Raw genomic sequence first — 26,306 nt, forward strand, 5'->3', positions numbered from 1 at the left:
CACTTTGATGTGTGACTATCTATGGATAACGGAAAATACAAAAACAACCATAATACGTTTGTAAATGGGAATTGTCCGTATTTCCTGTGGTGACTGGATTGATTGCAGAGACAATTCTAACACTGTCCTTTGTAATGAAGTGTAATAGGCTGAACATAGCTGAAACCGAAGTGTAATGGCTGCTGCACTTTCGAGACAGTAATTGATAGTTCAGGCGTGCAAAATGTCATGTTTTATGACTAGATTGATTGCAGATCGGAAGCACTTCTTCCACTGTTTTTTCATTTGAAGCTCTGTGTAATGGGCTGAACATAACTGAAAGCGAAGCGTAATGGCCATTGCACTCTTGAAGCAGTATTTGATACAAGGGGTGTCACTCAGGCTTTTGCTGTAGGTTGATCTGTGACTGTGGTCAAACTCTAAGTCAATGGTCTAGGCCACAAAATAGCTCTTAGAATGGGTCAAGAGATGTAAAGTTCAAAACGCACAATCGAAAACTATACATAGCTATTATCTAGTTTATGGAATTATATGTAACTCACAAGAAGTAAGGATCTCCAAAAAGATGTTTTAAAGCTCCAACAGACATTTCGCTATAATTGTAATGATTTTTCTCTCCCAGCTGTTGTTAGCACGCACTAAGAATATTATACTACATACGTTACAAGTGCAGGTACATATTGGAAATTGAGAAATAAGCAGAGGTCAAGAGTTCAACAAAAATGCTCAAGTCACAGGTCATAGATGATAAATACTGCAAGTCAAGGGTCATGGTGAAATTTTCCCCGGTCAAGACTTTGACTATGGTCGCAAATCTACCTGCAGCGTGTGCCAATGTGACATCCCCTTGTTGATAGCTGGAGTGCATGCTCAGACAAAAATATTAAGTCTCGCACCATCCTTTCTTTTGATGCAGGTCCAGCAGTCATAATAATGTTGCAACAAAAGTAAACAAACAAGTGTAAGGAAATTCAATTAGGGATCATAGAAAAAAGTAGGGAAACAAGGGACGTCACCTACATTTGCAGATATACTAGTGAACATTTAATCCCTAATTCAGTCTATACCAAAGACCAAGACTGAATTAGGGATTAAATGTTCACTAGTATATCTGAAGGTGTAGGCAATCTACCTTTCCCCTACTTTTTCTATGGTCCCTAATCAAACTTAAAATTCCCAATTTTTCCTTACACTTGTTGTAAAAGTATCTTCGTGGCCTTAGATCAACTACAAAAATATTTTACTAAACATTTACCTAGCTAACAGTACACTTATATCAAACAAAATTTCACGACACACTTCTTTATGTAAAGAGGTACATGGAAGCAGGCTAGTCTGATACTATACTGACCCTTATGGCATCACCCTCTGTAAAAGTACCTGCTGTGAAGAACAGGGCATGATGTAATCAACAGACTTACCTTGGATGAGAGAAGCAAAAGTTGGGAGTTATAGTGACTAAGAATAGTGCATTATCATAGTAACAAAATTTGTGTGATAAATATTTTCATCAAAGTATCTTTGTGGCCTTACAAAACTATTTATACACAAACATTCCCCTAGCTACTGTACACTTATATCAAACAAATTTCACCAAACACTTCTTTTCATGTAAAGAGGTAAATGGTATCAGACTAGTCTGACCCTTGTGGCAGCACTCACTGTAAAAGCACCTGCTGTGCTAATTAATGTTTGAATCTGGTGACCTTTAGGCCTTAAATTAACATCCACACAAAAAGTACAATGTCAAGTACAATGTCAAGCACCGATGAATTTAATGCCTGAAAGCCACCAGATTTTATATTTGCTCATAATGATGTTTTGGGAGGACACAAATGTCCTTGCAAAACCAATAGTGGTACCATAAAGGCTGATGTGTACATGTTTGTTTGTAGTGCTAACTCACTTGGTTGCTAGGAGATACTACATTTTCCCAACCAAAGGATTTACCAATGCCACCTCCCCTTAGTGTACTGTTGTAATGACCACAGCCTGTTGATATGTTACAGCTATGTGGTTGTAGTTAACCTCAAAACCTTCAATCATAGCAGTACAATGGAAAATCCCCATTCCAATTCCAGCAGTGTAACGTATTCCTTACAACGCATGTCTGTACAATTAAAGTCCACATCCTTAAGGACATTTGCATGTCCTTGGCACCTTAAGAATTAAATTAAGAACTGGGTTTTTATCATGGTGAAGTCATAGGAATTATGGATTCAAACTGTGCAAGTAAACCAGAAGATCAACTGGAATAATCATAACCAGTTCAGTTCATACAGCACATCAGTAAGATTCTCAGAACAATCAGGGATGTCAGCTTGTCATGTGCCAAACTTTCAAATGTTGTGATCTGATAATTGAGACTATACTAGCTCAGTATGTATTAGGACTCAGGGGTGTAGGAAGATATTTAACTTATGGGTGCCCAGTGTTAAAGCTGAAGACCAAAAAAAAAAAAATCGCCAGCATATGTGACTGTTTTATTAGAGTCATTGACTGCTCTATTAGAGTATCTCAATCTTTTCAGTACTTGTTTGTACTTTTATCACATAGTGCAGTATGCTCACACCATTAGTTATGCAACTGGAAATATTTATGGGTGCTTGGCTAATGCTTCCTACGCCCCTGGGACTGTGATGAATATTGAAATTTACCTTTGAACATTTGCTAATAAAATGTTCAAACATTCGAAGCTTCAGTGTTAGCTTTCAAGTTACAGGTTTTCTTGTATTAATGCACATCCTTCTTAAATTTTATCTTTCTATTAAACCAATTTAATATGTTCATAAGCATTTGGAGGGGGGTGGGGCATAGCAGTGGCGGATCCAGGATGGGGCATTTGAAGCAAATGCTCCCCATTCCAATCCCCTAAGGAGCCATACTTTTTTTGATTGAAATACCAACTTTGTCAGGCCAAAATCAATAGCACTCATAACAAGTTGATGTTGTGCTACTTCTAAAAACCAGGTGCCATACAGCTGGCCAACTCATCTGCAGTGTTGGGAGTAACGCGTTACGTAATAATATTACTTTTGTGGTACCTAAGTAATACAACGAAATACACTATAAAAATGGGTAATATAACTCAAGTTACTTTCTTACAAATGTAACACGTTACCTAAGTAATATGGTTACTGTAACGAGTCTAATATTACGTAATATTATTACTACAAGTAACGAAGTTACTAATCTCGTTAGTTATCCTCTGAGTAACGCTTAGCCACACTGAAGTAACGAAGCCTAATGAATGAAGCTTATTCACCAGCTTCTTACTTACAACCAAGATTTGCACATTGTCCAACAACGCAATCATGTCACGAGATAAAGTGGTAGTTTCACACGTGACAGCTTAAGGCTGTGGACACAAAGTAATATATTATTATAGTTGCTTTATTTTATGGGTAATATGTAACTGTAACTAAATAGTTCAGTTGCAAGTAATATGTAATATGTAACTAGTTACTTTTACAAAGTAACTTGCCCAACACTGCTCATCTGAAATTAAGCTATTAACCAACTATATGTATTACATAGGTTTCTGGTTGTGCAATAATACATAATTAATTTATTGTAATTCTCGTATTTTGTAATTTGATAATTCTTCGATTACGTTGCTATTCGCTGCTAAGGAAGCACTTGTTAAACAAACCGCTTTTATCAACACATTACGCACAGAAGTATCTTCTAAACTGTTTCATAGTTTGACTATCGTGTTTTTTTTCCACAAAGTTTCTCGACAAAGCCTCAAGGCTGCTCTTCATTTTCATTCACATACGTAGGGGATACGCCCCCTTTCCAACTTGAAAGGATAGTATATTCCTGGTAGTCTACGAGGCCTGCACAGTTGTTATTCAGTTGTCAAACACCTGTAAAACCCGAAGGGAAGGTACGTAATTCACGAAGTCTGAGGAGAGTCATCACACCCGTATTTCAGACCGCCGCACCTCAGAGCAAAGTTGACCTGTGTGGAAGTTTACTACAGACTTCATTTAACTTTTGCTTCCTACGTAAAAGCTGCTTTTCCATTTAACGATTTTGTTCACATACGTGGGTGCATACAGACAAACATAGGTACGTAGATACACACACACACACACACACACACACACACACACACACACACACACACACACACACACACACACACACACACACACACACACACACACACACACACACACACACACACACACACACACACACACACACACACACACACACACACACACACACACACACACACACACACACACACACACACACACACACACACACACACACACACACACACACACACACACACACACACACACACACACACTTTTACGAAAACAATTTCATTAAACCAGGCGCACGCCCACAGCTGGCCTTTTTCGGCCGGTTGTGGGTGCACACCTCATTTAAAGGTGTGCTTACTACTACCATTTCTTGCAAACTAACCTGAAATCAAAGTCAAAATAGCTGTCAAACTATCTATCACCCAGCAACTTCATGCATACTAAGCACCTCTAAATATATTCTTTTGTGATATTGGTTTCTAAGATACCTTTTTTAAAAAAAAGTAAGCAATGCCTGTTTTCTTTTTTTAAGTAGACATTTACAACCATATTTTACATAATAAATAAAACATTGAAATAAAAAAATCAACAGTCAAAGAAACTCATGGCTTTTAAAACAGCTTTTAAGACTTCACAACCATTTGCAAAGGCCGTAATGAAAAATTAACGGTGAAACACAACTATAATTGCTGCTTCAAAAATATAGCAAATCTGCTCCACCCAACCACCAACACTTTAGTCTGTTTGTGCCCCTCCCCCCGCTATACTACAATCATGCATAGGTAAACACTACAATAATAATGGCTAAAAGGACATTTTCCATGCATTATCTATCACTTTATAAGGTGTTTAAAGGCTGCAACTATGGTAGCAAGTTGAACTGCGATAGTCTAAAAGTGGGCATGGCACATGAATATAGACGAACTTTGATTTTGCAAGAGGAATAAGCAGCTACAATAAAGATAATGACATTTATTTGTAATTCTTTCGTAAACTATGAGTGCATTACGAAGCTTCAAAGGATATTTTTATAATTCGAAGTTTACTTGACCTTCAAACCCACAAAACATTCGAAGCTTCGTCCCACCCCTAGTATGTACACAATTGTGACCAGACCCTTTACTATAAGCACCGCATATATACCTCAAGGGTGAGTAGCTCTAGATTGGTGGCTGTGGTATACTACCAGACACTTCAACAAGACACCACCAAGATTTAGAGCTGAGAATGAATTATCCAGTGGTACAGTAGATCCACCAGAGGTACATGTCCCTCCCATTACCTTCTCTTGTCAAGTCAAGATACTCTAATAGAACAGACAACACTATAAGGATTGTGTAATCAAGTGCATTCTATCTACAAGTTTTAGTGAATAGCTACACTAGTCCATGACATGGTGCTACAAATGTTAGTTTTTATTCTGACCATCAACTGTAGCTAATTTATATACCACAGCCAAACTGAAACTAATATACCACAAGACCACTCAGAGAGAACTTAGGCCACTCCAACTGGTAGTTATGTTTCTGTTCCTGTAAAAGTCTGTTTTAGAGGCTGGCAGGAAGAATTCAACAACAAAGCAAAAATGACGTACTGTTCAATTAGAGATTTACTGACTGTTCTACTATCAATATAATTATCAATGTACATACACTAGTAACATGTCTTGTAATTTTCTATAATAATAATCAATAGTAAATCAAGTGAACACAAAAAAGTTAACTCACTATACAAGGGTGTAGCTATAAGAGTAGGCCCCTCTCCCCAATAAGGCCAATACTTGTCAATACCTTGTTTCCTGTCACCCTCATTGGTAATTATTATTGTAATTGGCATTTATAAATAATTAGTAAATATGGAAATTATTTGTAACTTGTGTGCCTCCAGCATTTGTTTATGAAGTTAGCATATCTCAGCACACAAATATGATTATTTATTGGAGTTTCACAAGTAAAGCCAATCATTTTGCAGGTTGTTTGACCCTACAGATGGTTGATTTCTCTTCACTGAGGCAGCCAGCTGGCTATCTGATGTTTGTTTTTGCAGTGTTTCAATGATTAAAATTTTATAACCGCCTGCCTGCACTAGTTAGATGTTCTTTTGGGAACAGGAAATAAGGAATTAATAAATGTTGGTTGTGACTTAAGCTCCCACCCCCTTTAACTCCTGGATCTGTCTCTATTTTCCACAACTCAAAGTTTTAACAACAAAAATAAGATATTTTATGTACTAGCTACCTGCTCAGTGTCCACAGTCACTAGTCGGTTGGTCTGGCAGTTCTTGTCTCAGTTTATCGGGCAGTGGCACGCCCTATTAATCCCATAGCTGGAACATAGATAACAGACGTTCTGTTCTGGACGAGGCTCCGAAAACAGCTGTGTATGTATCACGTGATAACCATTCAATTGTGCTGCGCATTATTAAGGTGACTAAAGTAGAGCATTATTTAGAACACAACTTGGGGAGTGCGAAACATACGATTAATCAGGTGAGTGTTGTGTACATGTATATCAATGTTACGTTGTAAGTACTTTATTGATACCGGACATATCTTGTACATGTATTAGAAAATTGTTCATTTGTCCTCAAGAGAAAAACAGATTCTGGCGCCGAATTGTAGCCAATAAAATAGGCTATCAGTGGTATAAATTGTGAGCGGTGAAGTATAGGGTACTAGGAGAAAGAATGGTCTAAACTCGCAATTTGAGAAAATATTTGGCTGGGGTTTCCGGACACCAGTAAAGTAGGCGTACCTGGCATTGCTGTGAGAATCGCTGCACTCCACTGAGTGCTGTGGCCCAGCAGAGACTGATAGCGTTCTGTTTGGCTGGTTAGTTTGTTTATGGTAGTGATTTTTTTAGTATCAGAATTGCGTTATGCTGCTCCGGACCTTACAGTTGTCTTGCAACGCTTTTATGTTTCATCTACTGCCTGGAAATCTGTACCAGCCCTTACCTGAACACAGGAACAGCATATTTTAACAATGTGGCCCAGCGGATCCTTGCTGAAGGCTTCTCCAGACTGCTGGTTGTGTTGATTGCACATTCAAGTTGGGTAAAATGGGCTTGGAATGCAGTTGTACTATCTATAAACCATACAGCTGTATATCTGTTCACTGTATAGTGTGATTGACAATTTGTGGTGCATATGTTTTTTACACAAAATTATTCTACTTGCACAAGCTAATCTTGATGAATCTCATGAATCTATCGAGATAAAACTTTGGTATTTTATACAGTAGCACACATGTGGGATACTTAGGTACTCATAGCCTGATTATTTCTATTCCATCCTTCAATAGCGGATTATAAACAAAGTGTCCGGAATACGCAGCTGTCCGGAAACCCCCTTACTTACCTTATGTCTTGAAGTAGGATGTACAGCCTTGCGAATGACGTCCTGTTTAAGCCCGCTAAACTGACCATACAACTACCATAGATCCAACCCATCACAGTATAGTGTTTACAACCCCTTGGGGCTGCAGTGGCTGTATATCATTAGCACACTTGCAGGGACGACTTAGCACAGGAGTCTGGTTAATTGCAGTCACTCTTGACCCGTTGAAATTTGGCTTTGACCTTTGACTAAGAGAGCATTTTTCAATCCTTGATAGGTGACTTAGTGACGATATTTCAGTACTTTTCAATTGCGGGTTGGAAATTTTTACCCTTGACCATTGACTTGTCACAAATTTGGTGGCCTGTGACTTAGACTTTGACCATGGTCACAGATCTACCTACTGTACATTGTATGCCTGTGTGTCACCCCGTTGCTCCAATAGCTGCTGTACTACAATCTACAACTGCAGTCAAAGCTGATTTTCACCTTTGACCGTTGACTTGTTGAAAGATTGTCTTGACCACTGACCTCATTCCATTTATTTTCGCTATAGTTTCGTACACTACTACTTGGGAAGCTTTGACAGTGCTGAGAAAACAGCTTGACCATTGTCCTTTGTGTAAAATTGGTCTTGTTCCTTTGACCTACAGCTGTATCTCTTTGACCTGTCACTTTGACCGTGGTCACAGATTGTAGTACAGTGGCTATCGGAGTGACACCACTTATCAGTGCCAGGAGGGAGGTCAGGACTAGGAAGTGCATATCCCAACTTTGGAAGTGCATAAACAGTGGAATGGACTACTGGAATGGTGGAGTGGATTTTTTTAAAGTTCGATATCATTTTTTACATCCAAATAAGTACAACTCCTCCCATTAAGTAAGCAAATAAATAGCTCATTTAGCATACTTTTCCTAACCACAACACTTGTATGACTTATAATTCAATACTTTGTTACTTGTCTGAAACTAACTGTCTTAATGAAGGTTCAGTTCAGTGTGCAATGTGGCACTGCCACAATGAACTTCAGCTTAAATTTTGTTTTATGACACAATTGTGGAAAAGGCTCATTGTAAACGCTTTAACAAGATAGTCCCGTTCACTTTACCCAAAAATTTTGCTTAGGCTCTAAATTAGTGGTAAACACCTCGTACAGGCTCTGCCTTCTGTGTTCACCCTCCAGTGCCTGACTGGTAAAGTTGAAATAAATATATGAATAGTTCATTACACATTGAGTGTACTTTAGAATGCATACATGTAATCAGCTAGCTAGCTAACTTTTTTATAATTTGGGAACAAGGGTTAAGTCAGGAGTCTTTTTGGTACTCTCAATAAGCTGCTATTGTGCATGTTCATAACTGACTTTACAGTACATTACATTAGTAAACTTTTTCTATGATGAGGTGAAGTATGCTAAAAGAGCTGACTTCAAGGGGAATCCTATTTATTTGCTTACTTAAGGAGAGGAGTTGCACTTATTTGGATGTAAAAACTGATATTGAACTTTTAAAATTCCATTCCAGTATTCCATCATTCCAGTAGTCCATTCCACTGTATATACACTCCCCAAAACTTCTGTCAATTTCATCACAAAAATTAAAATTGTGGTTATTAGACTTAGTTGAAATGAATTGTGTTTTGTGAATACAACATCTCATAATACCTTACGCATTTGAATTTCAATAACATGAATTTTCATCACCTAACCTTCTGCTTCTTTTGTCCAGTGCACCCTTATCACAATTCAATCCAGAAATATATACAAGTACCTGCACCAAAGTCTGTTTATTGGAAATAACTCCCATGCATTTCACATTGATGGTTGCACACAGCTTGATTATCATGACAATTCCAAGGCACACATGGGGAGAATCCCTAGTCAGCACAGGCCAAAATATATTCTAATATCTTCAATCATTGTCCTCCTCCGTTTTGAGATCTAGCTGGTGGTCACCATACCACCCCATCCTCCAACAATGTGATCACTATTCATAGGCGGATCTAGGAGGCACTGTCAGGGGGGGCCAAGGGGGGGCAAAAAGTTTTAGTTCCCAACAGTGTTTGTTCCACTAAGAGGAATTCTAGTACCGTGGCAGATCTAGGATTTTTAAAAAGGGGTTTCTGAAAATTGGTATAGCTAAATAAGGCATCTGATAACAATTGTCTGGAAAATTTTGAGATTTTAGAAGCTCTGAGATTGGATTTTAGGTTAGCAATTACAATAAATTCAATACTGTAAACTGTAAATAATTACTAAATACTATAGCTAACTATAGGGCAAATATGGTGACTACAAGCTGTGGCTTTGATTGCTCTATTAGAGTAGTTACTTGACTGCTCTATTAGAGTATCTCGATCGTTTTTAATGCATTGGGAGATGAAAAATGAAGTGTTGCTGATAGTTTAATAGCTATAAATGGTGTTAGTTAAGTGCAACTGCATGCATGCTACTGGTATATAGTTGTTTGCTATGACAAATTGTCAATACAACAATGTTTATGTAATGAGAATGCCACTAAGCTAAATTTAAAAGGGGGTAGAAACCCATCTGGATCCTCCACTGTAGTATACAAGTTATATTCAGTTGCATAACTTTATTGAGTATAGCTGGATGAATGATAGACCTACAGTTTTACAACTGTAGTTAGAGAAAATTTTTGAAAATTAGATCTCCTAGGTTTAAATTTGGGAGCATTTTTGATAGAATTTAGCTTAAAAAGTGTATGCTTGCAATGCATATAAAGATTAAGCCTATCAGAGATAAAACCTGTAAAGTGTACTAAATCAAAATATACAGGTGTATAGCATTGTTATAATGACATTAGAATTGTGACTGTTCTATTAGAGTAGTGACTGCTCTATTAGAGTATCTCGGTCTTGGCACAACAATTTAAACTTATTTGCCTCACTTTCTTTACAATGTATAGTATAACTGTAAAGTACATTTATAACTATTGTCTTCTATTTGCCTATTGGTTTTCTATACTTCTGAATACAGTGTGAATGCATGAATCATTCCAGTTTCTGGTATCAATATAGTACTGTAAGTCCAAGGGGGGCAAGAGAAGGGCCAGGGGGGGCACAGCACCCCTTGGCCCCCCCTCAGATCCGCCTATGTCACTATTGATACTGCTACCATCCTCAAGTTTATCTAAAATGATAGGAAACTCAACAGCCAGATATTACTAGTGTAAGCAGTGCTTTATAAGGAAGTGTTGTGTCTGGTGAACTTTTGGAGTTGTGTTATTAAAATAAAATCACATGATGAAATCTGGCAAGTAGTGAAATCACTACAATACCTGCTTACACTGTTTACTACTCAATATTTATTTATTTATTTACTTAAGACTTTACAGCAGAAGTGTGGAAGGTCCAGCCTGTCTATAGTTGTTACAGAAAGTTTGTTTGAAAAGGTGGAGTAAGGAGAAAAAATCCATGACTGGACCTGAGCAGCCTCGAACCTGCAGCCATCCGATTAACGCTCAAATGCTTACAGGAGTGTACCAGGCAGTCAGGATGTGTTTTCCTTGTTATTTTCAAGTATATGTATCCATAGGAACCTTAGAGAGTGACTTTATTATCTCAAAGTACCCTAAGTGAAACCAAGTGGACACTGTTTTATTTATTAAGACTTTACAGCATTTAGTGTGTGCTACCTACCAGAACTGTGTCCTATGATATGAAGTGACATGAATACTGTATAGTACATGTTGGAATTTGTGTGACAATACATTCCTTTAAAAGTTGTACATGTAGTATACAATATTCCCATGTTGTGAGAAATGTGACTATTAACAGGTACCATTAAAACATGTTGAGATGACGTCCAAACAAGACTGCCTCAAGAAGTACCTCTCAGGAGGAGGAGGAGGAGGGAAGGATAAAAAGAAAAGGAGGAAGGTGGAGAAGAAAAAGACTGTTGTTGTCTTAGATGATGATGCTAATTGGAAGAAATCTGTCCAATCAAGTGACGACAGTGAATCAGACACACCCATCATTGTTGGTGAGGACACAACGTTTACAACGTGTGCTCTGTAATGTTACGTATCTCAGGTACAGTAAATTTATTAATTTAATTACTGGGACCAACAAGGATGTAAATACATACACCAAACAAACTCTTTTTCCAATGAGCTAGTCTACTATTATCAGACTCCACTCTGTATACTGTACTTGATATGATATTTTGATGTTGTATTGTGTGACTGTAGAGTATCGTGATGAACAGAAGGAGATGGAAATGAAGGCAAAATGGCGGCCACTTGTCAAACAAGAAGTCAAAGAAGAACCCCCACCATCCTCCCCTCAGGATTACAAGCCTGATATAGATAGTCACCATGGTAACAAGAAGAGTCACCGACATGATTCTGACTCTGATCTCAGTCCAGACAGAAACCAACACAAATCACATGAGTATGTTTTTGTGTCTGTGTGTATTTGTTCGTCTGTACGTGTGTTTGTGTGTGAGTGTCTGTGTACATGTGTCTTTCTGTGTGTCGGTGTGGGTGTGTGTCTGTGTCTGTGTGTCTGTACGTGTGTGTGGTGTAGGTGTGTGTGTTTGACTACGAGTCAGTGTTTTTAACACCATGTCAGTCAGCACCTCCTTGTTGGATTACTGTGTGCTAAGCCCAGGATGCCTGATGGTGTCACTTGGGACACAGCAACCTTGTACCTTTGCGCTGTTTGCAGAGGTTTTTGCAAGCCTCCAGGACTTAAATCTGCACTTAGGTTTGGTGGGCTTGTTACAATGTCAGGGTCACATACAACCTCCAATGGGTCCTCTGGATTGTCTATGTGGCTGTGTCATGACCATTGCCAGTAAACCAGGTGTGCACCAGCACCACGTAACCCAATAACCAGGCAGCAAAGAAGAAGAGTGCATGAATGTGTGTGTGTGTGTGTGGGGGTGGGGGGGGGGGGATACGTGTGTGTGTGTGTGGTGCACTGTATAGCTAAATTCATGGTAATTTTCAGCTGTATGTCCTATTAGAGTGATCATATTGCTGTATACACTGTATATAAATTAAATATGTTCAGACCATCCATTGGTATTGTATGTATACGCACATATTGTTAGAATGTTTCATGTTTTGTGTTTGTAGTATAGATCACCAAACTAGACCACAAGGAAGAGGACATCGACATGATTCAGATTCTGATCTTAGTCCTGAGAGAACTGGACACAAGTCACACAGGTATGAAGTGAAGTCTGACTAATACAAAGTGTGTATAATCTCTTTTGTACTGTCCATGTGTTTAGAAGTAGAGAAGACACAAAGGATAGACAGCAAGACAGAGGACATCGACATGATTCAGATTCTGATCTTAGTCCAGAAAGAGGTGGCCACAGGTTAGTAGTTAATGACAGGTCTACCATCCCTGTATTAACAGGTCTACCATCCCTGTATTAACAGGCCTACCATCCCTGTATTAACAGGTTGACCATCCCTGTATTAACAGGTCTACCATCCCTGTAGGCCCACCATCCCTGTATTAGCAGGTCTACCATCCCTGTATTAACAGGCCTACCATCCCTGTATTAACAGGCCCACCATCCCTGTATTAACAGGCCCACCATCCCTGTATTAACAGGCCCACCATCCCTGTATTAACAGGCCCACCATCCCTGTATTAACAGGTCCACCATCCCTGTATTAACAGGTCCACCATCCCTGTATTAACAGGTCCACCATCCCTGTATTAACAGGTCCACCATCCCTGTATTAACAGGTCTACCATCCCTGTATTAACAGGCCTACCATCCCTGTATTAACAGGTCTACCATCCCTGTATTAACAGGCCCACCATCCCTGTATTAACAGGTCCACCATCCCTGTATTAGCAGGTCCACCATCCCTGTATTAACAGGTCCACCATCCCTGTATTAGCAGGTCCACCATCCCTGTATTAGCAGGTCCACCATCCCTGTATTAGCAGGTCCACCATCCCTGTATTAACAGGTCTACCATCCCTGTATTAACAGACCTTGTACTGTATATGCTGTCACACCTTTGGGCAGACAGTCAATAGAAGATATTGTGAGGCAGGCTAATTTTTTTCCATGAAAAAACATGATGACTCCTACTACATGGGGTGTATGTATACAATTACTTCTCTTACTTACCCTAATATAACAGTCACCCAATGCATATACTTGCGCTACTATAGTATGTTCACGTTGAGCTGAATCCTCAAAAACATTTAATAACTCATGGATGCAATTACTCACGATCTTGAAATTTGGCTCATTTGTAGTTCTGCTTGACCCGCTAAAAATATTTCAAAATGTTTTTGTTCAAATATTTGACATAATATTTACAGCCAATCAAAATTTTCACAATACATTTCGTATGGGGAAGCCATACAAATACTGTGTTCATTACAGCTCCTTCCTGAACTTGTAATGGAGCCAAACCATACATGTCTGTTGTTGACACCTTTGCTGTTACCAATAATCATCTGGTTGGCTGAAATGTTTACTCTGTTGAGAAAAAACCCACATTTAATTTTTAGCTGTTTTTCAGGATTCAGCTCAACGTGAGCATACTATAGAGGATCCCAATCATTCACTTTGTTTTGTACTTGCTCAGGGAAGGTCCCTAGGTAGAGCCATAGACAAGCTCTTTAACAACCTACATCTATTTCATCTGTTGTTATCAGAGTGAAGACAGAGGATGGTAGAAGACAAGAGGAACACAATTCAGATTCTGATCTTAGTCCAGAGAGACCAGTTCACCAGTTAGTATATTATATTACTGATAAATAATGTACTGATCTGTACTAGGAGAAGTGACTCTGACCCCAGTCTTCCCAGGAGACATCCAACTGATGGTATGGAAATTGTTACTGTAGATTAGTAGTGCAAAACATACACCTTGTATTGGCTATGTTTGAGAACTTGAAGTTTCAATAGAAGGGCCACTTACGTACGTATTTGACCAATGAAATAAGATCTTCCAAAGCTGTATTTGAAACCTACTAGAGGTGGTCAGTATAGGGAGGTGGTCTTTTAGAAAGGCGGAACTTTTGATGAACAAGATTTTGTGGTATGTGTGTACTGTGTATTACAGTCCTTGAAAAACTGAACTTGTAGCATGTTTGGTGATTTATATTTTTGACAATAATTTGTAGTAAAGACGCATTCCCTTATCCTTCATCAGGTGGTAGGAGGAGGTCCAGTCCAGTTAGGAGGAGACATGATCAGGATAGAGTTAGTAGACCAACTGAAGTGATCACTAGTAACCATCACAAGAGATCAACAATGTCTACTGGTATAGTGTGTGTGTTTGTGTGTCTGTGTAGTGTGTGTCTGTGTATTGTGTGTACTGTGTTAGTGTTTCCTCAAGCAAGAAACTTTACTCAGTCTACCCAGCTGTACGTTGTGGACTAGGTGGCCTAGTGTCAAATGGGGAAGCAGCCCACCCAGCTGTAGCTTCAATGGGTATACCTGGTGTTTACTGGTGAAGCAAATTCTCAACTGTCCTTGTCATGTTGGGAACTTCGAGCTCCACAACCTCTCTGAGACCTGGACAGGTTACTATCCCTAGCTCCCCAGTAGGATTTGTCTGCACAAGATTTAGGTACCTGAGTGGTGTACAGGCATCCCAATACTGGTTCGCTTGGCGGCAATAGCTGTGTTTTGCACATGTACAGCTTGCTTTGCTGGGCAGCAATTGCTCTATTTTGCAGGGCTGCTGTAGGCTTTGCGTGTGCCGCATGTGCATGCATGTATGACTCTCTGTGTGCATGTGTGACTCTGCGTGTGTGTGTGTGTGTGTGTGTGTGTGTGTGTGTGTGTGTGTGTGTGTGTGTGTGTGTGTGTGTGTTGTGGCCTATGTTGATTATTCAGCATAATAGTTGCAGTATGTGTTTGTACAGGAACTGAATCTTTGATATGGAGATGCTCTAATAGAACAGCCATTACATGTTAAAATTCTAGTAAAACATTCACTGATACTTGGGTAGTCTATTAGAACAGTTACCATGTCCCTAACAATACTACTTCATGTACTAACATTGTGTACATGTTACACTACACTTTCTCCAGGTGGTAGGGCTGGACTACAGACCAGTAAAGTATTGAGGGCAGAGAATGATGAGATGAGACAGAGGAGAGAGCGGGAGCTGAAGGATATGGACCCTTCCATGTTGGGCAAGGAAGCTGACACTGTGTATCGTGATAAACATGGTAGAAGAATTGACCCCAAGTTGGAGAAGTTAAAGAAGAAAGAAGAAGAGAAGAAAAAAGCTGAACAAGATGAACAGTTTTATGAGTGGGGAAGAGGGTAAGTAATTCATTCATAGTCTGGTAGGGATGGCAATTATAAATGATGGTATTACAGCTCACCTACTTTGGCATTGCACAATTATAGATAATGTGCTAAAGTAGTGACTTTCCCACTGAACTATGCAGTAATACCATCATTCATCTCTTGTTTCACTACTTTTTTTTGCATAGATCCCTACTTTATTTTTAAACTGACAAATTTTAAAAATACTAGTTTGTGTAGCTTTTATTTGTAGCACAGTATAACTTGTGACTACTGTGTTAGAATATAATTGTATTAGAGCGACTGTTGTACTAGAGATCTCGAGTCAGCCAAGCAATTCTAAAATCCAACTCTGAAATAAATTTAGGCGGTGCACGTCAATTTTGGAGCAATCCCTACTTGAACAGTACTAGTCAAATATTGGCTGATTGCTTTGTTAGAGTATTTTGTACACTTCCCCAACATAGTTTGGTGTAGCTATCACAGAATGACACCATTGCTTAAGCAATCTCTGACACAGTTAAACATGATGTGTCCCATTTCATGGTGGATTCTTGAATTGAGAAATCTAAAGTGTCAAGTTCTAAAGGCTTGCATTTCATAAAACAGGTTTCTGAACTCTTGGTGTACACACATGGAATGTATCAAAGCACAGATGTAGGCCTATACTATCATTACACTTTATCTTATAGGGTGGCACAAACTCGTATGGCTCATGACAAAGTTACTGATGATCTCCATGAGATGTCTAAACCTTTAGCACGTTATAAAGATGATGAGGACCTTGAGAACATGTTGAAAGCAAGAGACAGAGAAGATGACCCCATGTTGGAGTATATGAAGAAGAAAGCTAAGAAAAATGTTGTGATTGACAGTCATGGCACAAGGAAGCCAAAGAAAGGTTATTATCACGATACCATCTATTGTCTTGCCTGTAATAATGTCTCTTTAGAGAGGCCAACTTACAAGGGGTCATACCCGCCAAACAAGTTTGGTATCAAGCCTGGTTACAGATGGGATGGTATTGACCGATCAAATGGGTTTGAACAGAGCAGATTTGCCAGAGAAGCCAACAAAGTTGCTATGGCAGAAGTTGCATACAAATGGAGTGTGGAGGACATGTAAAGTGTACCTGATGTAATTTGTACAAATAAATATATATCTACGTTTTGACACTCTTACAAGTATTTGTAGCATTTCATGTATTTGTACTGTTAGTTGCTCAAGTAACTGTGCACTTGTACAAGTATTTAGCTATAAACATAGTAACACTTCCATCATAGATATGCTTCCATCATAGATAATAATGATCTATGCTTCCATGAACCATGTGGTCTAATTGTTTAGGCGCGGGCGCTTACATTGAGGCAACAAGCCCTTGTACCTGTAGAAAATTTAAGTTCTGTGCCACGCTACTTGTGGTCGCACTCCAAGAAGGCGAAATACTCGTTTCAATCGCACGTATAACTTGCTGTGATTTAGTAAGCTTTAAACCACGCGGAGAGCGAATTCGAAGTGCACGTCAAATAGAAAATGGCTAGCGGTGACAGGTGGAAGAGCTACAAAACAAAACGCAACGTTGAGGAGGGATGGAGAAGACGTGAAGAGGAGGGATTACAACTGAGGAAGGCGAAACGTGAAGAAGTTAGTTTAGTAGTTGTGGTGATTTTAGGCACACGTTATGTTGAGTGCATGTAAAACTACATGTCTCGTGTTGTCATGTTAGATTTCGAAGAGAAGGAACATAAATGTTGATGTTGAAGATGCTACTGTCTCACTTCATGACAAGGCTGGCCAGGAGGGATCAAAGGTCAGCTGTTCTACATAACGGATATTTGATTAATGTGCCTACAGATGATCTTACCCCTAAACTTTCAAATTTAAGGAGTGGCTACTATCACCAACCAATGACTCTAATTGATGCATACAAATTTTCCTTTTTCCCATCAACCATCAAATTATGGAACCAACTCCCTGCTGATGTAATTAATTCCTCTACCCCTAATGAGTTTTGTAATAACTTAAGTAACTTTTATGATCACACCTGTGGGTTATAATCTTTTGATTGCTGCACAGTAATAAATATAATATAATACACAATACAGTAGACCATTTGCATGCTCTGTTTCAAAAAAATTATCAATTAGTGACATGCTTTACGAAGAACGACCATCACGAAGGTGGCTCTCACCACAAGCACTACAGTCTTTCTAGTTACTTTGCTGTACAGGTAGATTGTCACTCTGGATGAACCACTTGTAACTGTTCTATTTCCTGAGAGTTGCTATAATTTATGTATACCACATCACATTTGTTCATCGTCATGACGTGTTAAAAAATCACATGTTGAATATTTATGACGGTGCGTATGGTCTAGAGCTGAAGTTTTGGGTTGGCCATTCCTTTGGATGAATGTAATCCAAACAAATTGATGTTGTGCTACTTCTAAAAACCAGACACCCAGTACATGTAATTACTATCCCACACATCATGTTATTACTTATTGTAACTTTGTTACTTGCTTTATTTTTTTATCGTTACGTGCAGTACATTAATTGTTGTAATTCATCAATTATGTGCTACATCACTAAGGAAGCCTAACTTTAGCAAACCACTTTAAACCACAACTTACACACAGCATAGTTTGTCATTTTCATACACAAACAAATTCTCTACACAAAGCAGCTCTTATTTTCCAATCACATACAAAGTTGGCACACCCTCTTTCAACACGCCATTCCTGGCAGCCTGTTACATTGTTTTTCATTGTTATACTCCTGTTACAAATGTAGACCAGGGCCTGAAATTATGTTTTTGGAAATGGTCTGACAAATCCTATTATGTGTTTTGACATACTCACTCGAGTCAGTAGTACTCTACAAAAGGTGTTCAGACATTAGCCAGAAATGGTCGGAAAATGGCAGATGTCTGACTATAGTTTCAGGCTAGCTCCTACTGAACTGTTTCACCTGATTTCAGTTACCAGCCTCAAGTAAACATGACGGAAACGGAAAGTTAGTTTAGCTTTAATACAGTACGTAAACAGACTTTATTCATTGAATGAAGTTTATTTATTAAAGCTTGTTTGTTCATGTGGGTGTGGGACAGACATACTGACACATAGACACACAGGTTTTTGCCAAACCAATCTAAAGAACTATACATTTAAAAATTTATGGGGTTCTTGTGATCCTGTTGCATATTGTGTACTATTTGTTTTATTGCTTCACATGATCACCTCCAATAGGTGCCCACCATACAAGAGTTTATCAATGACTTACTATCACCGCAACCATCTACTGCGTTAACCTCTGCCACTTTCATCAGGAAGTTGTTAGCTAAGGGTGAGTGTGACTGATCGTAATACACTATACATTGCTACTGTATATTGAACATGTGTGGCAGGCACTGATTCTCTACACACATTGCGCACTTAAGATACATATGATATGCATACCGAAACGTATTCTAGCAAACACGTGATTCTTTGTTATGTTACAACGGTGATGAAATGTATTGTGGCTTACAGTATGTTGGGGACGCACATACACACACACACACACACACACACACACACACACACACACACAAGCGAAGCCTTCAGCTGTCATGATAGGACGGTCGCTCCTACCCAGTGAACCAGCACTGGGACACCTGTGTGCTATTCAGGTGCTAGGAATCAGTACAGGCAAATCCTCCTGCGGACAGGACTAGTAACCCACAGGAGGCTGTACCATGTCCCACAGGTGGAAGTGTAGGCACCCGAAGTCCCACCTGGACCTTCACCCGCTGTGTGAGACATGGATAGTTGGAATTTGTTTTCCCAGTTAATACCAGGCACCCATTGATGTTACAGCTGGGTGGGATGCTTCCATAATTGACACCAAGTCCCTATTTAAACAGCTGGGTAGACTGGAGCAATGTGAGTAAAGTTTCTTGCACAACAACATTAACACCAATTGAGCAGGACCTTTCAATTACCAGGCCAATGCTCTAGCCACTTGGTTATGCTGCACACCTTCCTTCTCTGGGTCATGCGGCATTCCTAGGCAAACAGCAACAAAAGTGGAGAGTCGTGCCACCAATGCACACCTAGTTTACTGGCAGTAGTCATGGCACAGCTGCATGGAAACCAGAGGACTCATTGAACTCCAGCAGCAGCAAGCGCCCTGGCATTATGACAATGTCCACCAAGCTGTGCCTGTCCTAAGTACAGACTTTGGTATCCCCTGGGAGGCTTGCAAAACCTCCACAGGAGCACCAGGTTGGTATATACCAAGTGATACCATCAGACGGCATCCTGGGGTTGGCAAACAGTAACCCAATCTCGTGATCGTTAACAGCTTAGTCAGCTAAAAGCCATGGCCCGTGGGTCACCTCATGGAGGTGCTGACCAATATGGTGTTATAAAATACCAACCCGATCTCCCACACACACACACGCACGCACGCATACACACTTATAAACAGTAGACACATACATCAAAATGCACTTATATGTACACATTATATTTGCTGTATTTAGTCTATTGTATACATCTATTAATTGTTTCCTGTTTCCTCCACAGAGAACCCTCCAATAGCAGAAGTAGTAGAGTCAGGAGTCATCCCATTATTTGTACAATTCCTGGGAAGGGATCACCAGTGTACTCTACAGGTAACTAGTATACTAATCCAGGATAACATTGTTATACTATGGTGTGGTCTAGTTTGAGTCTTGTTGGGTACTCACCAATGTTGCCTCAGGCTCCTCATTACATACTAAAGTGGTAGTTGATGCAGGAGCAGTACCATCACTCATAAGACTTCTCCATTCTCCGTTTGTAAATGTGCAAGAACAGGTTAGTGAATTGCTTGCTTGCTTACATATGATCTATACACCTGCGTACAATAATGTAGAATCTCTTAAAAGGATACCTTTGACTGCGCACACATTTTGAAATGTCAACTTCTGAAATCAGGACACTTGTCCATAATCTGAAATATGCCTGTCTACTTTTTTTTGAATTTGCACCAATATATTGATCCTCATAGTTACAACATACATACACTGTAGATAACTAACCAGTAAAGCTTGATAAGTGAATTAACCACATTTGTAGCTTGCAAAAAGTCTTTAGTTGTTATCCTTATAGTACCTACATGTTGTATCTTATTGTGTACAGGCAGTGTGGGCACTAGGTAACATTGCTGGTGACAATGTTCAGTTCAGAGAATTTGTACTGGAAAATGGAATACTAGATCCTCTGTTATTGTGAGTGATCATTAATAAGAATACAATGTGTTAGCTGTACATGTTATTGTAGGATATTCAAGAGCTCCAGTGCTAGTGGAGTATTAATGAAACATGCCACATGGACCTTGTCCAATCTGTGTAGAGGAAAGAACCCTCCTCTGAAATCTGAATATGTAAGAGTGTGTGTGTTTATGTGCATGTGTGTGTACATACTGTATTAATGGGGTGCTATCCATCCCTCACATAACATTCCTGTGAGACATGGTACAGCCTCCTACAAGGTAGTGTGGTCCTTCCCCAGGAAGATTAGCCTGTGTGCCTTAATTCATTTCTACATGTGTTCATGTTTTACAAAACACACATTTTGTTTAAGATACTCAGTCAGTAGTTTTGTGGTTTGTTACTCTACTTTAGGCAGCAAGATGTTTACCAATCCTGTCACAATTATTATACCATGACAACCTCAATGTTATATCAGACACCTGCTGGTCATTGTCATTCCTTGCTGATGGGTCTAATAAACGTATTCAACAAGTCATCGATGCTGGAGTAGTAATGAGACTAGTAGAACTGTTAATGTGAGTGACTAGTGGATACTTGTATGTACTTGTTCTTCCCACCAATGTGATTCTGTACTGGACTATGTCTTCAAGCTTGTTGATTCGTTTAATCACTAATTCAGTCATGGTTATAGACTGAGGTTTAAGGATTTAATGTGCACTCAGGTATTTCACTACTTTTTAGCTATTCCCTTCTTCTTTCTTTGATCCCTAATCCAACTTGAAATTCTAATTTTTCCCTCTACTTGTTTGTTAACTTTATTAACAATTATGACAAATGAAAATGAACACACATACAATACATAAAAGAAAGAATGGCGGCAGGCATGTCATAAAAGTAATTTGTGTCAGAACACAAGCCCCAACAATCAATTATGCAACGGAAAGGAAAGTGGCCATTATATTTTGTTTTCGGCTCTATGCTTTGCCCATTACACAAAAGAACAGTATAAGAAGCATCTCTGCAATCAATCCACTTGCTACAGAAAATACAGGTGATAAGCACAATAGCTGACACAGCCGCAGTGAAGCCGCATTGCACTATCATGAATCTACACCTTGCATTGAACTGGAACACAAAGAAGGACAAAGGCAAGTCCATGATGTGTTTGTTGTATGGCAAAAAGGCACATCTCGGGATGAAGTGACATCGAACAGTGAAGAAATCAAGCCTGTAGCCTTATCCATTGTCGAGTTATGCTAGTTAGTCAGTCAGTCAGTATAAATTCTGTTAAATATAAATTCCATAAAAACTTTTTGGAAGGGTTTGGAGTTGATCTGATGACATTTTGGGGTTGATCTGATGACATTTTGGGCTTGGCTGTGAATAACCAATACTGCCAAGCCAGAGGAGGTCCGACACATTCACATGAGCCATGGGGTTTGTACAGAGAACCTATTTTGGGAAGGTATTGCTAAAATGTATGTGTTAATTGAAAGCATTCCTTACACTATATCCAATGGTGTAGTTAACCTCACTCAACCACACTCAACCCCACCCAACCCCGATAGTTTGATATCAATATACATGATAAATGATCCATTGGAGACTTACTCACGTGATTGGGAACTCGTCATACAAAATTGACGACAGACATTCACCAGGAAAATAAACATGGCCGAAATGGATTTTAAATGTCTCTGCTGCCAAGCTGTCATGAAGGGAAATTGAGGCTGGTTTTAGGGTGATATTTTTGACTGGAAAACTCCAAGATCTCTTAGCATACAGTACTATCGTATTGTACTATTTCATATTATGGTTTCAGGGGTGGATCCAGGAGCTGGCAAGGGGAGGGGAACAAACAGGCCAAGTTGTAGGTGGTTGGGGAGAGCCAGATTATCTTGTTGCTGCATTTTTGAAGCAACAAATAATCACCTCTTAGTATTGTCTCACTGTTGAATTTTGCCAATTTGGCCTTTGCAGATGGTTGCAAAGCCTTAAAAGCTGTTTAAAAGGCCCTGAATGTCTTAAACAACAGCATCCCTCTAATTATTTTTAGAGGCACTTAGTATGCACGAAAGTGCTGAGTGACAATTTCACAGTTAGTTGTTTGCTTTACTTTCAGGTGAATAAATACTAGTAAAATGTGCATATTGGTGAGTTTTATAAACTGATCTTGGCTTGATAAAGTTTAGTATTTTAATCAGAAGTATGACTGGCTCCTCCACAAGGTGGGGGGGAATTTGCCCCAAATGCCCCATCCTGGATCCGCCACTGGGTTTTTGGTTCACTACTCCACATGTTCTCCTTCGTTGTTAGGTAGTGTTAAATTGTTCAGTGTTGGCATTGTTGGAGTACTTGTGTAAGAGTAATCATGAAGGAGTGAGGAAAGAAACTTGTTGGACTATATCTAACATTGCCACCAGCAACAAGGTCAAAATACAGGTGGTTGTGTTGTATGTGTGTGCTTACAATAATGTTACAGTTTAATATACATGCAATGATACTCAATGTATTCATAAATCTGCAAATGTAGTTTACATATGTGAAAACCGTCGATCTACGCACAATAGTACTTTTGTAATAAAACACATTTAAATACAATGGGTAAGCTCCAGAAAAAAATTATACAAAGCTTACTGGTTGTTGAGTTAACACTCCAATGGATAAATCCTGGGCATCATCGTGTTCACCTGTTCACAGGAATATCACTTTCCATACATGGGATGGTTTCTAAGTTATAAGGCATGTCCACACGAATTCGAATTAAAAACCTCATTCAAAGTGCATTGAGGAGATTCGCATTCCATTCAAATTAAATGCATCAACACGTAATGTGCTTTATATCAGACCAAAAGAATTTACGGGCATAGTGTACAGATAATTAAAGGGCTATTAGTAGTCATTTGCACCAATAAACCGTGGGTGATAACATTAGTGATAGCGACTTGATGATGGAGTGGTTCTTACTAATAGCATTTATTCTTGTATGGACAAGTTACATTATTAGTTTCATCATGTGGACATACTTATAGACATTTGTATTAATTGTGGTGACAAAAAATAATTTAGTCAATTTATCGACAATCTCTCTTCAGTGAATTTGCCTTCCTTCTCAAACATAGAAGCATACCCTGGGCAAAAAAAAATACCTTTGTGGATGCACAAATCCAAGGGAAACACAATGAGACAATATTCAACTCCATACACTGTTGTACTCTTTAGTGTTCACATTTAGTTTGGTGAGGTGTAGTGGAAGGGTGGAGGGGGGGGGGGGTGCATGTAGTCCTAGTAGTTTTTTCTTTGACATTATCAGAAAGTTATGGTTGTTTATGTAAGCTCCTGTAGATTGTGTTCTCATTGACTTTTGCACATATCAATTTTTTATTTTCTCGTCCAGCTGTTTAGTGCTGTATTTCCCACACTGCTTAATTAGCTTAGATTATCCAGTCTGTTCCTATACATATATAGACAACAAAGAACCAATAAAACGAATTTCTAAAATTGTGTAGATATTGACGGTTTTATAAAATTAGGTCACGAAAATATAGTTCAATGTGTACAAGTATTCGTAACATGTTATAACTTGTAATAGACACAACCACATAAAAAGATACCATGTACATACATGTAGTTCACTTGCTAATGTAAAGAAATTTTGATGGCCACTCTGTGTGGAGGAAGAGTGATCCACATAGCATATTTCTGCTAGTGATACATGCTATCTCCCTTGTTTCACTATTTTTTGTTTGTTTGATCACTAATCAAACTTTTTTGCACCTGTAAAATGTGTACCCTGAAATTGCCTTTGAGGCTTCCTGCTACATTTCTTATGCTATGATATCTTATCCTCCCCACACAGACATTGATAGACAGTGAAGGAATCCCAGTGGTACTGGATATTATGAGTACTGCTGAGTTTAAGACTAGGAAGGAAGCAGTTTGAGCTATGTAAAATGCCATCTCTGGTGGATCACCTGAACAAGTCAAGTGAGTCTGGTTGTATAGTAGTTAGTAGGGTTCACTGCACTATTAAATTACCCTTAAGAAAGGCGTTCGGTTAGCACTTACTTTTATCAATATTCCCGTAAAGTAGCTTTATACCTATCAACTCAAATGTGTTTGATGTACGTGTATACCACCTCTGTATAGTACGTTTGACAGTGATGTTGTTTACTTGCTGAGTAGCCTTAACCATGTACTGAATCCATAGATATACATTTACAGGTATGTGTGCTAAAATGACATTTAGTTAATCAATGTGTTTTGTCATGACCATATTTGTGAGCCTTTAAATAACCACTAGAATGTAAACACCACAAGTTGGTATTTATTAGCTGTTGGTAGTATCAATGTGGTATGTCTGTGAGTCTGTGTGTGTACAAGTAGTAATATTATACAACTGAAATTATTAATTTAAAGGGTTCCAGTGATAAACAGTAGTAAAGCAAGAGACGATGGTAGCTATTAGGGAAAACCCGTAGCTACTTGGCATTGTAGCAGTGTGGGAAAACCCCTACTCAGCATTGTAAGGGTAATGCCAAAGTAGGGATTTTCCCACATTGCTATACGAAGTAGCTAGGGATTTTCCCTGGTAGCCACATTGCTATACCAAGTAGCTAGGGATTTTCCCTGGTAGCTACCATCATCTCTTGTTTCACTTCACTACTTTTATCACTTTTGCACCAGTTTACTTATTTAGTTATGGAATACATACACGTTTAGCTGTGCCTGCTGTATTAGAGTATCTCAATCTCACCACTCAGCTATGCAGATCAAGCTAGTTAGTATGGCAGAATGCTGTATTTTTCTACAGAGCTATATAGATTGTTGTTGCATATTCTGATCGTTTAAGGAGGCGTGGTAATTGTTTTAAAATGCAACTTAGTTGCTACCCCATCGTATGGTCCATTAATTGCTTCAAATAGTTTTGTAGCATCTACTGTAAATATGTACAATATGCTCTTAAAAGAAAGTGTCAATACAGAAATTAATGGCTTGGTATGGTTTCCATGAAGAAGAAGCTGGCCATTTATATAAAGACAAAAGGAATGGCAAAACACAGAAGGTAGGGATTCATCAGAACTACACAAGGCACATTCCACCAGTAAGTTTGTTGCTAAGGCATAAAATGGTTGCTGTGCATTGTGTCCAGCCTTGCAACTGTGGTCAAGCAAGCAGGCTGGCAAACAAAATTTTGAGTTATCGCATTTTATTGTTTTTTTAAATTCAATATCCAAGTGCTTTGTAAGTGTTTTATTGTTTTTAATGCTGTATTTGATGCTGAATGGAATAAGAGGTGGTCCACAATTTTCTGTTTTTTCGCGAGCGTACAAACCGTACGCTAGTGGGGGAGGGGGTAAAAATTGCATGTACGATTTTAAAAATATTTTAATGTCGATC

General features: G+C 38.9%; 2 protein-coding genes across 4 annotated transcripts; both read left to right on the forward strand.

Moving 5' to 3' along the window:
- Positions 1 to 11,202: 11,202 nt before the first annotated feature.
- Positions 11,203 to 16,950, forward strand: LOC136257835 (BUD13 homolog). Of its 2 annotated transcripts, XM_066051135.1 has the most exons (10): positions 11,203 to 11,401; positions 11,610 to 11,811; positions 12,501 to 12,593; positions 12,659 to 12,748; positions 14,059 to 14,136; positions 14,183 to 14,229; positions 14,559 to 14,669; positions 15,446 to 15,683; positions 16,361 to 16,569; positions 16,621 to 16,950. In XM_066051135.1, exons 1-10 carry the CDS (start codon positions 11,218 to 11,220, stop codon positions 16,791 to 16,793), a joined length of 1,425 nt encoding a protein of 474 aa, XP_065907207.1. In that variant the 5' UTR covers positions 11,203 to 11,217; the 3' UTR covers positions 16,794 to 16,950. The 2 variants fall into 2 exon arrangements, with proteins under 2 accessions (XP_065907207.1, XP_065907206.1); XM_066051134.1 differs by having other exon boundaries at positions 16,361 to 16,950.
- Positions 16,951 to 17,026: 76 nt separating this feature from the next.
- LOC136257838 (importin subunit alpha-5-like) lies at positions 17,027 to 24,902 on the forward strand. 2 transcript variants are annotated; one of them, XM_066051140.1, is made up of 10 exons: positions 17,027 to 17,312; positions 17,395 to 17,478; positions 18,916 to 19,012; positions 20,236 to 20,324; positions 20,377 to 20,508; positions 20,833 to 20,921; positions 20,974 to 21,076; positions 21,318 to 21,481; positions 23,223 to 23,336; positions 24,766 to 24,902. In XM_066051140.1, the coding sequence occupies exons 1-9, from the start codon at positions 17,202 to 17,204 to the stop codon at positions 23,224 to 23,226; spliced, it is 873 nt and encodes a 290-aa protein (XP_065907212.1). In that variant the 5' UTR covers positions 17,027 to 17,201; the 3' UTR covers positions 23,227 to 23,336; positions 24,766 to 24,902. The 2 variants fall into 2 exon arrangements, with proteins under 2 accessions (XP_065907212.1, XP_065907211.1); XM_066051139.1 differs by having other exon boundaries at positions 23,223 to 23,348; positions 24,766 to 24,897.
- Positions 24,903 to 26,306: the final 1,404 nt, after the last annotated feature.

Source organism: Dysidea avara, chromosome 6 (genome assembly GCF_963678975.1).
Source record: "Dysidea avara chromosome 6, odDysAvar1.4, whole genome shotgun sequence".
NCBI lineage: Eukaryota > Metazoa > Porifera > Demospongiae > Dictyoceratida > Dysideidae > Dysidea > Dysidea avara.

Excerpts from the sequence above, each read along its gene's own strand:
- LOC136257835 (XM_066051134.1), top strand. The coding sequence starts at position 11,218 with ATGACGTCCAAACAAGACTGCCTCAAGAAGTACCTCTCAGGAGGAGGA. Across the intron at positions 11,402-11,609 it reads AGACACACCCATCATTGTTG|AGTATCGTGATGAACAGAAG; the intron begins GTGAGGACACAA and ends GTGTGACTGTAG. Across the intron at positions 15,684-16,360 it reads TTTTATGAGTGGGGAAGAGG|GGTGGCACAAACTCGTATGG; the intron begins GTAAGTAATTCA and ends TTTATCTTATAG.
- LOC136257838 (XM_066051140.1), top strand. The coding sequence starts at position 17,202 with ATGGCTAGCGGTGACAGGTGGAAGAGCTACAAAACAAAACGCAACGTT. Across the intron at positions 17,313-17,394 it reads GGAAGGCGAAACGTGAAGAA|ATTTCGAAGAGAAGGAACAT; the intron begins GTTAGTTTAGTA and ends TTGTCATGTTAG. Across the intron at positions 21,077-21,317 it reads CTCCTCTGAAATCTGAATAT|GCAGCAAGATGTTTACCAAT; the intron begins GTAAGAGTGTGT and ends ACTCTACTTTAG.